At 53.6% G+C, this 14,999-nt stretch overlaps 2 protein-coding genes across 3 annotated transcripts; both read right to left on the bottom strand.

Annotated features, from left to right (window-relative positions):
• Positions 1-348: 348 nt before the first annotated feature.
• LOC308581092 (class II histocompatibility antigen, M beta 1 chain) lies at positions 349-6,204 on the bottom strand. The gene is made up of 6 exons (XM_081183562.1): positions 5,987-6,204; positions 5,510-5,794; positions 3,800-4,084; positions 2,736-2,852; positions 2,112-2,147; positions 349-1,225 (listed from the first exon to the last, which is right to left on the bottom strand). Exons 1-6 carry the CDS (start codon positions 6,045-6,047, stop codon positions 1,218-1,220), a joined length of 792 nt encoding a protein of 263 aa, XP_081039688.1. The 5' UTR covers positions 6,048-6,204; the 3' UTR covers positions 349-1,217.
• Positions 6,205-10,563: 4,359 nt separating this feature from the next.
• Positions 10,564-14,865, bottom strand: LOC308579964 (class II histocompatibility antigen, M alpha chain). Of its 2 annotated transcripts, XM_081181056.1 has the most exons (5): positions 14,717-14,862; positions 12,018-12,275; positions 11,560-11,841; positions 11,318-11,446; positions 10,564-11,016 (listed from the first exon to the last, which is right to left on the bottom strand). In XM_081181056.1, exons 1-5 carry the CDS (start codon positions 14,799-14,801, stop codon positions 11,012-11,014), a joined length of 759 nt encoding a protein of 252 aa, XP_081037182.1. In that variant the 5' UTR covers positions 14,802-14,862; the 3' UTR covers positions 10,564-11,011. The 2 variants fall into 2 exon arrangements, with proteins under 2 accessions (XP_081037182.1, XP_081037183.1); XM_081181057.1 differs by lacking the exon at positions 11,318-11,446 and having other exon boundaries at positions 10,878-11,016; positions 14,717-14,865.
• Positions 14,866-14,999: the final 134 nt, after the last annotated feature.

Here is a 14,999-nt window from a genome sequence, read left to right as displayed (position 1 = left end):
CACACACTCGGTGCTTGTGAGCTTAGCAGCCGCAAAGGAACATTTACCCCCCACAAAAAAGCTGAGCTGCCCGTTTGGTTCTGGAAACGGCTCTGGGACTCCTTTTAAAAAAAACCCCTTCTGCTTAGGAAAGGCAGCAGGATGCAGTTGGTTGAGGGTGGGGTGGAGGCCTCCGTAGCTCAGTGGTTAGAGCACTGGGAGGCTCCGGGTTCAAATGCTGCCGGTGGCATCTCCAAGCAGGGCTGCCAAAAGCACAACACCTGCCTTGAATTCTGGAGTCAGAATCGGCTGCCGGTCAGAGTGGGCGGCAAGGACCCCGAAGGCAAAGAGAGAAACCACACAGCGCGCCCGAAGGCATTTTGCCCTTTATTTTTGTGTCAACAAATCTCCTTTAAAAAATGAAGCCCGAACGCACGACGGCAGGCAGGTTAGGAAGGGGAGGGCGGAAGGTCCTTGGAGAAAGGGGCTCGCTTTGGGAGGGCAGAGTTGGAAGGGACCTCCAGGGGCCATCTAGACGAACCCTCTGCAATGCAGGAAGCGCAGCTTAACAAAAGCAGGTAAGAAATGGTTTGAATGTAAATTCCTCTTTTGCAGGAAAATCTTGTCCCACGCACAGGAAGGTGAACCCGCACCCGGGACCTTAGCATTCTCCTTAGTTTTTATTTTAAAGAAAAGTCTTAATAAAAGCATATATACAAATGTGCACACCTCTCTTTAAAAACCTGGAGAAACGGAGCCCCACGGCTAGATTAAAAAGAGTTCCTCTCCCACAGAATCAAGGAATTGTACAGCTGGGACCCCCAGCGGTCATCTAGCCCAACCCCGTGCAGTGCAGGAATCTCAGCTCGATTGTACCTGATGACAGGCAGGGAGGGATAGAGGAGGGGCATCTTTGCACAATGCGCTGCAGCGGGTTGGTCTAGAGAACCTCCCAGGGCCCCACAGTTCTGTGGTTCCAATCAGCTGCTGCAAAGGAGGAGGCGGCGACATAGACAGGGATGAGAGAAATTAGCAGAGGAGGAGGCAGGGTGTGGGGAGGGTGCTGGGCTCAACAGGCCCCCTTGGGGCTTCGGGGTGGGGGTCTCTGGAGGGTCTTCAAAGCAGCAGCAAGGCCAGGGTTGGTGTCTTCCCTTTTGATGGTTTAGGGTCTCCCCAACGGATCCAGGATGAAATCGCCGCCGAAGGAGTTTGGGGAGAAAGGCGTCTTCAGAGTCAGGCTAGCGACCTGCAGAAAGGGGTGTGTGTCAGAGTTTAGAAGTTCATGGCAAAAAGTGGGGAGTAAATGATTTTTCTTTTTGGGGACCCCCCTCTGTGGTTCTGCCTCTGTCCCAAGTCAAGCCCCCCCCCTTATCACACCTGGGGGCACCCTGATATAACATCTGGCTGTGTAGCCCTCCCTGGCAGGGTTGTGGGAGACAGGGTGGTGGAATAATAATAATAAATTTTTATTTATACCCCGCCCTTCCCAGTTCAAAAACTGGGCTCAGGGCGGCTAACAACAAATTTAAAACACTTAATTGGAAAAGCAGCATAAAATACAGTGTAAAAACATTAATAACGATAAAATTCAAAGTTGAGAAAGTTAGGACCTGCGAGAGACCAGGGTTGGACTCCCCACTTAGCTGTGTAATTCACAGGGTGACCTGGGGGGGGGGCCACAATCTCTCTCTTTCTCTCTCTCTGCCTACCCTACCTCGCAGGGTTGTTGTACGGGGCGAAATGGGGGGGGGGAGACTCCTGTGTGCTGCTATAAATGCAACAGGGAGCGGAGGGCAGGAGAGATTTCCGAAAAGCTTTTCACTTTGCTGACTCTGAAAGCGGGGGACCGAGTGGAACCGATCCTTGGAATAACTGGAGGGTGGGAGACTTGAAGGCTGGCTGTGGGATCTTTGCTGGAAGGGAGACCCCTGCCCTCTCCCCCCCTCCAAACAACTGCCCTAACCCTTAAAAAATTACCCCCGATGCTCAGCCAGAATTTGTCATCCTAAGAACACGAGCGGAGCCTGCAGGATCAGGCCAAAGACCATTGCAAGGCTGCCCAAGTTGGCTTCTTGTGGCAGGCAGTTCCATAGTTTAACTAAGCAGGAGGGAGGGAGCAAAGGTACTCTTACCATTTGGGTAGGTGCTGCCATCAATGGGGGTGTAGCCTGGAAGTGGGGAGAGAAAGGGGGAGTCAGCAAAAAGAACGGCCCCCACCCAGAGGAAAACCCCACCCAACCGCCCACCTGAGGGGTCACCCATCAACGGGGCCCAAGCTGATGAGAGCTCAGAGGTTTCAGTGTATAAATCTTAAGGAATCGGCAAAAAGCAGGTTATAAATCTTAAGGAATCGGCAAAAAGCAGGTTATAAATCTTAAGGAATCGGCAAAAAGTGGTGTATAAATTTTAAGGAACCGGCAAAAAGCGGTGTATAAATCTTAAAGAATCAGCAAAAATCAGTGTATAAATCTTAAGGAATCGGCAAAAATCAGTGTATAAATCTTAAGGAATCGGCAAAAATCAGTGTATAAATCTTAAGGAGTCGGCAAAAAGCACTGTATAAATCTTAAGGAATCGGCAAAAATCAGTGTATAAATCTTAAGGAATTGGCAAAAAGCAGTGTATAAATCTTAAGGAATTGGCAAAAAGCAGTGTATAAATCTTAAGGAATCGGCAAAAAGCAGTGCATAAATCTTAAGGAACTGGCAAAAAGCAAAACCTCATCCCCCCAGCTCATGTTCTCCTCTGGCCCTTACCTTCGGGGAATCTCCTCTTCCAAAGGACGGTGCCCAGGGCAAGGAGAAGTATGCCGACCCCCAGCATGGCTGCTGAGACCCCCACTTTCCACCGGAGGTCCAGAGCCAGGCCTGGCGCTGCGGGAGAGACAGATAGGGCAGGGAACTGTTAAATGCGGGTCGCCTTCCTCACCTGTGGGGTGGAGGTTTTCTGACCCCCCACCCCCCAACCCTCTTAACCGCTTGGCTCTGTGGGGCTGGGGCTGCCACCTAACACCTGTCCTGAATTTGTCAGGAATCAGTATTTCAGTGTGGCAGCTCCCGAACCCTGTGGGACTCCCTGCCTCTTGATATTAGGTGCCTGCTAAAAAGCATTCTGCAGATGTGGGTGGGTGTTTCAATCTGCTTACCACTCACCACGAATTTAAAAGTTTTTAATTATCGTTCTATTTTTTCCTTCCTTGGGGTTTTTAAAGCAGAGGTTGGCTGGCCATCTGGCAGGGAAGCTTCAGCTGAGATTCTTGGGGGTTGGACTAGATGACCCTCGGGGTCCCTTCCAACTCTATGATTCTTACTAACTGCTTGGAGTCGACCCCGTCCCCCAAAAAAGCGGCGTATAAATTTAATGAAATAAATAAACGAGGCCCCTGAAACAGCAGGACGAAATGTTTCCCCTTTTGAGAAGAGAGGGTCTGGCCCTGGGCTCAGTGGCAGGACACCCGCTTGGAGTGCAGAAGGAGAGGCAGTGCTGCCAGTCTGTGCGGACAAGGCTCAGCGAGATCATAGAATCCTAGGCTGGTGGGCTTGGAAGGGACCCCCAAAGGCCATCTAGGCCAGCCCCCTGCAAGGCAGGAATCGCAGCTGGACCTTTCCTCCAGATCTCAAGTTAGTTGGTGGCTCATTGTGGTCACTTGGAGGGGGGGACGGGGACGAAGAGACATTCTGCACATGCACAGAGGCATTTGGGGAATCCAGTGGGAGGCTGCCATTCTCTTTCAAAGCCATCCACGTCGGTGGCAGGGAGTTCCATAGCTGAACTCTGTGCTGCGTGAAGCAGCCCAGCCCAGCCCCCCGCCGTCACTCACCCCAGTCCTTGGTGAGGGTTTCATTCAGGCTCATGTGGGTCACCTGGCAGGTGTAGGTGCCTCCCTGCCGGGGGTCCACGGGGAGGGTGAGCAGAGTTTGGTAGGTCCAGTCCCCGTTGCTGGAGGGCACTGCCGGCGGGCCTGTCCCGTTCTTCAGGGGGGCCCCGTTCCACAGCCAGGTGACGGTCACGTCTTGCGGGTAGAAGCCCCACACGACACACGCCAACATGATGGACTCTGGGGTGTTCTGAGGGATGACAGGGAATACCCGGACCTTTGGGGGAGCTGTGGAGAGGAGGGGGAACAGAATCAGAATCCGCATTAGATCCTTGGAGGGTTGGCTCAGCTGCATGCCTCCTGGTGGGATAATCTTGCCATCACTTGCCACCCCACTTGCCATCACTTGCCACCCCACTTGCCACCCCACTTGCCACCCCACTTGCCTTCACTAGTCAAGTCACTTGCTGTCACTTGCCACGTCACTTGCCTCCCCACTTGCCACATCACTTGCCTGCACTTGTCACGTCACTTGCCACATCACTTGCCTTCACTTGCCACCCCACTTGCCATCCCACTTGCCTTCACTAGTCAAGTCACTTGCTGTCACTTGCCACGTCACTTGCCTCCCCACTTGCCACATCACTTGCCACCCCACTTGCCATCACTTGCCTCCCCACTTGCCATCACTTGCCACCCCACTTGCCTCCTCACTTGCCTTCACTTGCCACCCCACTTGCCCTCACTTGCCACATCACTTGCCACCCCACTTGCCACCCCACTTGCTGTCACTTGCCTTCACTTGCCACAGTACTTCCCACCACTTGCCACCCAACTTGCCTTCACTTGCCACCCCACTTGCCTTCACTTGCCCTCACTTGCCTCCCCACTTGCCTTCACTTGCCACCCCACTTGCCATGTCACTTGCCACCCCACTTGCCATCACTTGCCACCCCACTTGCCCTCACTTGCCACCCCACTTGCCGTCACTTGCCACCCCACTTGCCTTCACTTGCCACACTACTTCCCACCACTTGCCACCCCACTTGCCATCACTTGCCACCCCACTTGCCACCCCACTTGCCATCACTTGCCACCCCACTTGCCTTCACTTGCCACACTACTTCCCACCACTTGCCACCCCACTTGCCATCACTTGCCACCCCACTTGCCTTCACTTGCCACACTACTTCCCACCACTTGCCACCCCACTTGCTGTCACTTGCCTTCACTCACCAAACTACTTCCCACCACTTGCCACCCCACTTGCCATCACTTGCCACCCCACTTGCCACCCCACTTGCCATCACTTGCCACCCCACTTGCCGCCCCACTTGCCATCACTTGCCACCCCACTTGCCTTCACTTGCCACCCCACTTGCCTTCACTTGCCACACTACTTCCCACCACTTGCCTCCCCACTTGCCTTCACTTGCCACCCCACTTGCCATCACTTGCCACCCCACTTGCCGCCCCACTTGCCATCACTTGCCACCCCACTTGCCATCACTTGCCACCCCACTTGCCTTCACTTGCCACACTACTTCCCACCACTTGCCACCCCACTTGCCTTCACTTGCCACCCCACTTGCCATCACTTGCCACCCCACTTGCCTTCACTTCCCCCGCCACTTTCCCGACCTGGCGTCCTCCATACACCCCAGGTGTTTGGGGCTGCTACTCCCCCCCCTGCCCCCAGCGCCCCCCACTCACTCTTCCTGAGCGCCGAGGGTCCCCACAGCGGGCGGACCTGCCCCTGGCAGCGCTGGGCCTCCCCCTTCATCTGCGCCCCCAGGAGGGCGTTCAGGTGGTCGGCGAAGTAGGCGGTCAGCTGGTCCCAGGGGTCGTAGGCGCCCAGGCCGCAGGGCAGGAAGCTCCCGCTGGATCCCTCGAAGCAGATGAAGGGGATCTTGTTGAAGGCCACCGTCCAGTTGAGCCAGAGGGCGCGACCCCCGTCCGAGAGGAAGCAGTCCTCCTGCAGGTGGACGACGAAAGCCCCTGCGGAAAGGGTTAAGGGATCGAGCGGGGGGTCATTTGCACCCCACCTTTTTCTCAAGGCCGAGTCTCCCCTCCCTCTTCCAACCCCCCCACACAACAACGACCCTGCGAGGTCGGTCGGGCTGCAACTTCCGCACCCAACGAGCCCCGGATCTCTCGATCCTTTCCGCCCCCTCCCCCCCCCATCCTTACCTGTTGGCAGGTAACTCAGCGCCAGGCAGAGACCGGCCAAAGTCGCCCCGAGAGGCCGCATCCTGACTCCGCTGGGCCAGGAGGAGGAGGAAGAAGAAGAAGGATCCGCTTTGCAAGCTCTGGATCTCTCTCCGCGCTCCTAGGGATCCACTTGGCAAGGGATCCCGGGTTTCGTTTCTACGCTCTCTTTCCGGATCACCAACTCTGACCGGCCGCCGGATCCCTTCGCTGTAGTTGTGGGGGGAATTTTTTTTTGCGTGGGGGGGGCAGTGGGATCCTTTCCTCCCTCCAGAGGAGGGTGGCTGTCCCTGGATCCCAGCTCCTCGGGGGGATTCCTCGGAGAGAAGGATCTCCTCTGCTGCAACTGCTGCTCTGGCCGCGTCCAGGGGAGCCGACTCTGCCCCCCAACCTCAGCCCCACACTGGGGGAAGGGGGAAGCCAGAAATCCCCCGTCCCGCGGGGAGCCAATGGGGAGGCCGCCCGCCGCCGCGTCATCAGTCGCCGGGCAGAGAGGAGCCGTCGGGGTTTTTCAGGAGGAAAGTCTGTGAAGGGCAGAGCGAGGCTTGCATTTTATCCTGGGGCCACAGACTAGTTCCCTGGCGCCCCCCCTCTCTGCCCCCCATCCCGGCTTCTCGGGGTGCAAAGCAGGGCCGCCGGGGGGCGTGGCCTGGGGAGAAGGGGCGTGGCCTGGGCAGAGTCCCGAGGGCCGGGCAGCGAGGCCTGGAGGGCCGCAGTTGGGAGGTTTGCACACACGCCCTGCCCTAAAAAACCCCCAAACCCATAGAAATTCGCTCCACTATGAAGTTGGAAGGGACCCCCGAGGGTCATCCAAACCAACCCGCTGCGATGCAGGAATCTCAGGGCGCACAGCGGGCCAGAACCGGCCCCCGGCCCCCCAGTCGCTTGAGTCAGAGCTCCTGTTTGGTCGTTGCTTTTTTGCATTTTGCAGAACCACCACCAGCCAGAGGGGATCCGAAACCGCCCGGCGCCGCAAGATATAGAACCAGGCCCCCCTTTCCCCCCCCCCGCCTCCCGCTTCCTCTTTCCCTCCCCTCCCCCACTGCGCTTTGGCTCGGGTCCACTTTCACTTTCGCCCTGCAAAGGAGCCGGGCGAAGCGTCAGGAAGCCGACGCTCGGGTCGGGGGGGGAGGAGGGGGCTGTGCGGGAGGTCTTTGGAATAGATGGGACGAGTCTCTCTTTTTTAAAAAAAAAATATATATTAAATTTTCCACTTTTATCATAATCACATTTTGTTACATAATTCTATAACTTAATACATTACTCTATAAGAGCATCGACCTCCTTCCCTCCCTCTTTCTGACTTCCACACACCTTTCTATATTCTTCGCATTTCTACAATCACATGTTTACCTTCTATCTTATTGTAATATTTCACCTTGTTAAATCAGTTCCTTATATTTACATTGCAAAACATTTCAATTCAAGCCTTTCAGATGTTTACAATTTTCTTTCATGTAAATTTATTCCAGTCCTCCTGAAACAGTTTGTCACACTGATTACCGATCCTCAACTTGGCCATCTCTGCGTCCTCCACCATCTTAACCTGCCAATCTTCCAATGTTGGGAGTTCCTGATGTTTCCATTTCTGAGCTGCAGCCCTTGTGGCATCATAGCTGTTATCTTACAGATTTGAAAATAAGGGACCAGCAGCCTCAAAAATAAGGGACCAGCAGCCTCAAAAATAAGGGACCAGCAGCCAAAATAAGGGATTTTGCTAAACTTATACAGAAATCTGCCACTGATGGAGCCAGGCTGCTTTTGCTGCGACTGACTGTGTTTTGCAGGGGGTTGGACTAGATGATCCTAAGGGTCTACAACTCCCACCAAAGAAGAGGGGCAGACAAAACTGATGAACGACGTCGAGATGGCAAAGCTTCCAGGCAGAATTAGAAACCAGGAAGAGGACCTCTTTAATAAAGAATGGGGAAAGTTTATAATTTAGTTGAAAAGCTATTGCAAAGAGTGACATTGGTAGGATTGACAGAAAACTTGTAGTAAAAATTTGAACTATGGATGGACAAAGGATTTATAAAAATAGAGTTATGAAAGGGATGCAGAGGGGGAAATCACTACATTAAGATGCTGCACTGGTTGGAGGGGATGCTAAGCTGCACGTTGGGGCTGCCGTCGTCCTGGCGCAAGGAGTTCCATCGGCCCTTCCCTGCCCGAGAGAGAGGGAGGGAGACTCTTGCCCACGCTGCCTGCAAGCCTGGCATAAGGTGGTTGCGGCGCCGCCCTTCTGCATCCCTCCCCATCCCCTCCTCTTCCTCCTCCCTCAGGCCGCCTCCTCAGCTGCCGCTGCTGCTCCGGCTTCCCCTGGCAGTGCAGTGGAAGTCTCGCAAGAGAGGGGCTGCCTGCCCGCCCGCCACCACCCGCCTCCTCACGACGCGCCCGAGGGGGAAAAGGGAGAGACGGAGACACGGCAGCTCATGCGCGCGCTCTCTCTCATGGCGGAGGACCCCGAGCCGCTGCTTCCCTCCCAAACCGGGCGAGCATGAAACCCGGGAAATTTAAGGGACATCATCAATCTGGGACAGCAGCGGGAAACGGCGCTGGGATAAGGGAGTTTCCCACCAAATAAGGGACGGTTGCCAGCTATGTGTGGCATACATAAACATATTTACGTATTTCTTCTCCAATTAAACCTGATAAAAATGCCTATGGCTTTTTATTACAGTTATATTTATATTTTAAAACCTTTTTCAATTCTTTACATATTGCATTGGAAAAGGTGGGGCGAGTCTCAACATCGCCTAAGGCAGACGCTTTCTACCCGTGGCCCCCATGGGTGCCTTGAACGACGGCCAGGGGTGCCCCGGATGCCCCCTCGCGTCCCAGGTGCCCCCACCCTATATTTCTGCAGCTGATTCTTCCTGCCTAAATGTAGAACCTGATATTTGCCCCTGTTGAAATTAATTTTATTAATTTCTCTACAATCCCACCTCATAGATAAAAAGTCCCTTCGTTTTCCTTACATTTCCAACATATGTTTGAGCCGGTTTTATACATTCTTGCTGTCTGTACTGGTGTTATGTACCATCTATAATGAGTTGAAGAAAATGTTCCAATTAACATTTGTAAAAAAGCCTGAAGCATTTCCGTTAGGGATTGTAGGGAAAGACCTGCCAAGGAAATTAAAGAACATATTTATATCTGCGACAACAATGGCAAGAGTCTTAACAGCACAAGGATGGAAAAATGAAGAAACCCCGACCAAAGAACTGTGGCAAGAGAAATTGATGGACTATGCGGAACTGGCAAAATTGACACATAAACTACAGGACAAGGACAACTGTGACTTTAAAGAAGAATGGGAACCTTTTACAAAGTACTTAAAGAAACAACAAAATGAGTTGGACTCCTTGGCAGGTTTTGAATAAACATACACAAATGTTATTTGTTAACATAATAGATAGATAACTTAGAGAGTTTTACTTAGCAGAGGAACAATATCTGTTAATAAATCAGAAAGAGGAACTGAGGGAAGTCGTAGGGGGGAGGGAGGGGGGAAATATAATTGTTGGAATAATTTGTTATGTGAAAATAGTCAAAAAAAGAAGAAAAGAAGAAGAAAGAAATTCATTTTATTGATCCTCCTTGCGAATACAGTATGAGGTCACTCATTTTTATTTTTATTTTAAACAACTTGTAAAGCAGAACTCTTTAAATAAGCTGGAATCAGGGCATTTAATTTTTTTGCAAAATAAACAGAAACCCCCACAAGTGAAGCTTTCCCAAATCTCCCAGCCTGGTCATGTTCTTGCATGAGAACAGCAGGGCCAGGAAAAAAACAAGGAACAAAAAGCGCAGGTGTGTGTGGAGCTATTTTTTGAGACAGGGGAGAGGTGTCCCTCCACCCCCCCCCCCGCAAGAAGATCAAAGTGGAGGAGACAATCTTGCAGCCCCTTCCAAATTTGTCAATACCCGCCCCATGTACTGGGGAAAAAAGAGAGACAAGGCACGTACTTTGGAAAACCGAGAAAAACTTCAATTTTTTTTTAATGCCACGGATTTTGTAATTGCCTGCCCCTCCCCCTGCTCTAATTCCCAGGCCACGCTCTACCTGAGGAATTCTACCTGGCAGGGAATAACGCAACTTCTTTGCCTGTACAAGTCACATCCATGGACTCACTCCCCATCTTTCTGGCCCTGACCCCCCCTCGGATTCCCCCCACCCCACAAAGCCACCCCCCACCTTCTGCCTCAATAGCAGTGTCAGAAGTGGGGTTGGTGGCGACAGCGGTGTCAGAAGTGGGGTTGGTGGCGACAGGGGTGTCAGAAGTGGGGCTGGTGGCGACAGCGGTGTCAGAAGTGGGGCTGGTGGTGACAGCGGTGTCAGAAGTGTGGCTGGTGGCGACAGGGGTGTCAGAAGTGGGGCTGGTGGCGACAGCGGTGTCAGAAGTGGGGTTGGTGGTGACAGCGGTGTCAGAAGTGGGGCTGGTGGCGACAGGGGTGTCAGAAGTGGGGCTGGTGGTGACAGCGGTGTCAGAAGTGGGGCTGGTGGCGACAGGGGTGTCAGAAGTGGGGCTGGTGGCGACAGGGGTGTCATAAGTGGGGCTGGTGGCGACAGCGGTGTCAGAAGTGGGATCTGAGCCAGCCCTGCTTCATCCAAACCTGGATGGGCTCCTCTCCTCTGCTCCTTCCACCCCCTCATTTACCCCACTGCTCCTCTAGCAGCAATAACTTTAACGGGAGCAGAAGAAGCTCACTCGCATCGCTGACCCGCCTCACCCAGGACTGCCCACACTGACTGGCAGCCGTTTCTCTCCGGGTTCACAGACTGGACTCTCTCCCACCCCTGCCGGGAACCAGTGGCAACGGAGACACGGGACCAAAGCAGGGCGGACAGATGTTTGCCGCTCACTGAATGCAAATGGGCACACACATACAGACACAGATTCTGGCACCGAGGGGGCAGTTCCCGTGGGGGGGGGGCGAGGGGGTGACTTTAAAGGTGACGCTCCTTCTCCTCCAAATCCCTCCTTCAGGTCGACTCTGGGGATTTCATTCTGGAAAAGAGAAAGGTCGTGGAATCACAGAACTGGAGGGAGGGACCCCTAAAGGTCATCTAGCCCAACCCGCCGCAACGCAGGGATCTTTGATGGTTGCCATATTTCACGTCAAGCGGTGTACACGTTTTGCCCAGCAAGGAAACAGATGAATGGAAAGGGAACCTGCGACCTTGCAGGGGGTTGGGATGGATGACCCTTGGGGGTCCCCCTTCCGACCCTACAAGCCTTTGGTTCCACCTGCCCCAGAGCTGCAGCCTCCTCCTTCCCCAAGGGGCCCGGGGGCCTCCTCCAGCTCTACCTGTGTTGTCGCGCTTGCAGGATACTGCCACCAGGACCACCCCCGCGATGGCAAAGAGGACGCCAACCCCAAACGCAAGGCCACACAGGATGTTCTCCAGGAGCTCCGGGGGGACGGGATTTTGGGGGACTGCAGGAGGGAGAGAGATGGGACAGAGGGTCAGTCGGGAGGGGGGGTCAGGTGAGAGCACAAGGGCCATTCGGGGCAGGGTGTGGGGAGAGAGGGGGAGAGCAGGGCCTCACCCCAGAACGTCTGGATGCTGAAGGTGTCGCGGGGACTCTTGACGTTGCAGCTGTAGATGTCTCCTTCCTGGGGGGTCACCTTCAAATAGGAGAAGAGCTCAAACTCCAGGTCCTCCACAGGGACTGCCGGAGGGGTGGAGACCCCCTGGGTCACGGGCTCGCCTTGGTACGTCCAAGTGACCTCGGCCGCCGGAGGGAAGAGGTTGGTCACTGAGCAGACGAGCGTGTTGGGCTGGCCCAACTGCAGCGGCTGCAGGGGGAAGACCTTCACCTGAGCAATACCTGGGGGGGGGGCAGAAGGTGGCAACTTGAGAACGTGGCCTTTTCAGTGGTGGCTCCCCGTCCTTTTACTTACATTATTATTTGCATTTTTTATTTTACTTATTATTATTTTTATTGTAGCATATTTTTTTGTTTGTCCCTCCCTCTGTCCCCGCAAGGCAAAGAAACCCGCTCACCTTTCGCTTCTGGCATAATTGCGAAATAGTACGAAAAGTTGCTCAGCACGTCGTTGCAGAGCTGGTTCAGCACCCGGATGTGACTTTGGGGGGTCCGGGTCTGCACCCCCGGCTGGAAATCAGGGAGTCGGGGGTGCCAGGCGGACTCCGAGGAGTTGAACCAGAAGAGCTCCTCATTGTCCAGCGTTTGGACCATCTCAGGGAGCAGGGAATCTTGCTGGCACAGGTAGACCTCAGAAAACAGGTGGGCAGGATCCTCTGGACAAGAGAAAGAGGGAGGTTGGTCGACCGCCGCCATCAAGGTGGAGATAAGAAGCTGCCCCAAATCACAGCTCAGTCAGTAGAAAAGGAGGCTCATAATCTCAGGGACACGGGTTCGAGTTCTCAGGGACACGGGATTGGACTAGATGGTCCTCGAACTCCACAATTATTTTGATTCTGCGATGTGCCTCCATGCGCCCCTCCATGTGCCCGTCTTCTGCTGCCTGCCCTCTGCCTTCTGCCCTTCACCCTCCCTGGCTAAGTCATATGTGCCAGTGATGGATGGCAAGAAAGCATGAACTTTTGATTTGAGTTTCTGCAGAAATGAGGCTGCATTTCAATGTTGCATTTTAATCTCGTTTTTAAGTTGTATTTTAATCCATTGTTTTTATACCTGGTGTCAGCCGCCCTGAGCCCGGTCTTGGCTGGGGAGGGCGGGTTATAAATAAAATTTATTATTATTATTATTATTAACTAACCTGGGGCCATCCAACCTCTGCCTTCTGAGGAAGCTTCTTCTGCTTGCAAACAGCAATTACTGTCAGAAAGTGCTTGTGGGGTGAAACAGGGGCTATTGAGCTGGGGTTGGACTAGATGACCCTGGGAACCCCCTTCCAAATCTATCGTTCTACGAGTCTGTGGTTCTGCCAGAGTCCTGTTCTGACGGTGCTGCTACAAGCCGGGAGAGGAAGGAAGGAAGGAAATTCCTCAACGCAAGTAGGCGGTTTTAAAGCACATTTCCCCCCTCCGAACACCATTTGCCCCCTCCCCCTTCCACAGCCCCCTCAGTTTCGGGGGTTTGGGATTGTTAGGGGATGGGGGAGATGCCAAAATACTATTTACATAGTTTAGAGGTCCCGGGCCCGAAGGAAGTCAGACTATCCTCCACCAGGGCCAGGGCCTTCTCAGTGGTGGCTCCGACCTGGTGGAATGCTCTGTCCCAGGAGACCAGGGCCCTGCAGGATTTAACCTCCTTCCGCAGGGCCTGTAAGACAGAGCTATTCCTCCTGGCCTTTAATTTGAATTCAGCCTCATCTTTTATTTCCCTTTTCTTCCCTCCCCTTCCCCTTTTATGAAGATCACCCGCTCTGAGACCCCACAGCTCATTCTCCCCTGATCTCCTCGCTGGCCCAAGTAGGACCAATTCAGCCAGCTAGACTTGGGGATTATCTAATTGATTTTTTGAATTTTATTGTTATTCATGTTTTTATACTCTATTTTATGCTGCTTTTATACTTAAGTGTTTCAAATTGGTTGTTAGCTGCCCTGAGCCCGGTTTTTGAACCGGGAAGGGCGGGGTATAAATCAAAAATTATTATTATTATTATTATTTGGAAAAACGCTGTAAACAACTGTGCCTTCGCAGAGGGTTGGGCTAGATGACCCTCAGGGTCCCTTCCAACTCGCCAGTCCTGTGAGTCGAGAGTGTGCCCACGGGTGTCAGATCCGAGTTCAAGTCACACCAGCAGACTGCTCGGAAGTCTTCCCCCCCCAGTTTAATTGCAAAGTGAAACTTGAAAGGGATTTAAAAATAAATAAATAAATATGGGGGGGGGTGGCATTTCTCTAGCGAGCCAAGGTCACCTGGAAGTCCCAGAGGAGCCGGCATCTTCTGGGTGGGGGGACAGCAGACCACCCAGAAAAGAGTTTGGGGCCGGGTGGAGGAGAGAGAGAGAGAGAGAGAGCTGCACCGGTTGAATTTCCGCCTGGCAAATCATAGAACCCTAGAGTTGGAAGAGACCACAAGGGCCATCGAGTCCAACCCCCTGCCAAGCAGGAAACACCATCAGAGCACTCCTGACATATGGTTGTCAAGCCTCTGCTTAAAGACCTCCAAAGTAGGAGACTCCACCACACTCCTTGGCAGCAAATTCCACTGTCAAACAGCTCTTACTGTCAGGAAGTTCTTCCTAATGTTTAGGTGGAATCTTCTTTCTTGTAGTTTGGATCCATTGCTCCGTGTCCGCTTCTCTGGAGCAGCAGAAAACAACCTTTCTCCCTCCTCTATGTGACATCCTTTTATATATTTGAACATGGCTATCATATCACCCCTTAACCTCCTCTTCTCTAGGCTAAACATGCCCAGCTCCCTTAGCCATTCCTCATAAGGCATCATTTCCAGGCCTTTGACCATTTTGGTTGCCCTCCTCTGGACACGTTCCAGTTTGTCAGTGTCCTCCTTGAACTGTGGTGCCCAGAACTGGACACAGTGCTCCAGGTGAGGTCTGACCAGAGCAGAATACAGTGGCACTATTACTTCCCTTGATCTTAGCAAGTACACGGACGCTGCCAAGGGAGGCTTGCTGCCAGCTCGTAAGAACTCGCCAGGGCTAGGGGGAAAGTACGCAATCTGAAAGCCCCCCACCTCCCCCCCAAAACCCCCCACCTAGGTTTTCACACCCCACGCAGGTAGGAAACCGGGAGACGCCTTTTTGTACCTCGCACTTCGGCCGCTGCAGCCGCCGCTGCCCCCCAGAGCCAGGCCAGGGCCGCCAGACCCCCGTTGCACCTCCCGGGACCCATCGTCCTCGCTGCCCCACAGCAAATCTCCGAGCCCCACAGCTGAGTTCCCCCAACTCGCAGCAGCTTCGGGGAGGGAGGATGCCTCCCCCAGGCAGCCAATGGGGCTTCGTTGCGCTTCATCGTCATCAGTTGCCAGGGAGAGGCTGCCCGGTTTCGGCTCTGGAGCGCAGACGGGCTGCTTAGGCTGCGGGAGGAGAG

The sequence above is a fragment of the Podarcis bocagei genome (assembly GCF_964188305.1).
Source record: "Podarcis bocagei genome assembly, chromosome: 2".
Taxonomy (NCBI): Eukaryota; Metazoa; Chordata; class Lepidosauria; order Squamata; family Lacertidae; genus Podarcis; species Podarcis bocagei.
This window is presented reverse-complemented; position numbering and strand designations above follow the sequence as displayed.

Bases quoted from the DNA above. Each gene is read 5' to 3' on its own strand.
- LOC308581092 (XM_081183562.1), bottom strand. From the start codon at position 6,047: ATGCGGCCTCTCGGGGCGACTTTGGCCGGTCTCTGCCTGGCGCTGAGT. The intron at 5,795-5,986 runs GTAAGGATGGGG...CCCTTTCCGCAG, and splicing joins GCTGAGTTACCTGCCAACAG to GGGCTTTCGTCGTCCACCTG. The intron at 2,148-2,735 runs GTAAGGGCCAGA...CCCCACTTCCAG, and splicing joins GAAGAGGAGATTCCCCGAAG to GCTACACCCCCATTGATGGC.
- LOC308579964 (XM_081181056.1), bottom strand. From the start codon at position 14,801: ATGGGTCCCGGGAGGTGCAACGGGGGTCTGGCGGCCCTGGCCTGGCTC. The intron at 11,842-12,017 runs GTGAGCGGGTTT...CCCCCCCCCCAG, and splicing joins AATTATGCCAGAAGCGAAAG to GTATTGCTCAGGTGAAGGTC. The intron at 11,447-11,559 runs GTGAGGCCCTGC...TCCCTCCTGCAG, and splicing joins CAGCATCCAGACGTTCTGGG to TCCCCCAAAATCCCGTCCCC.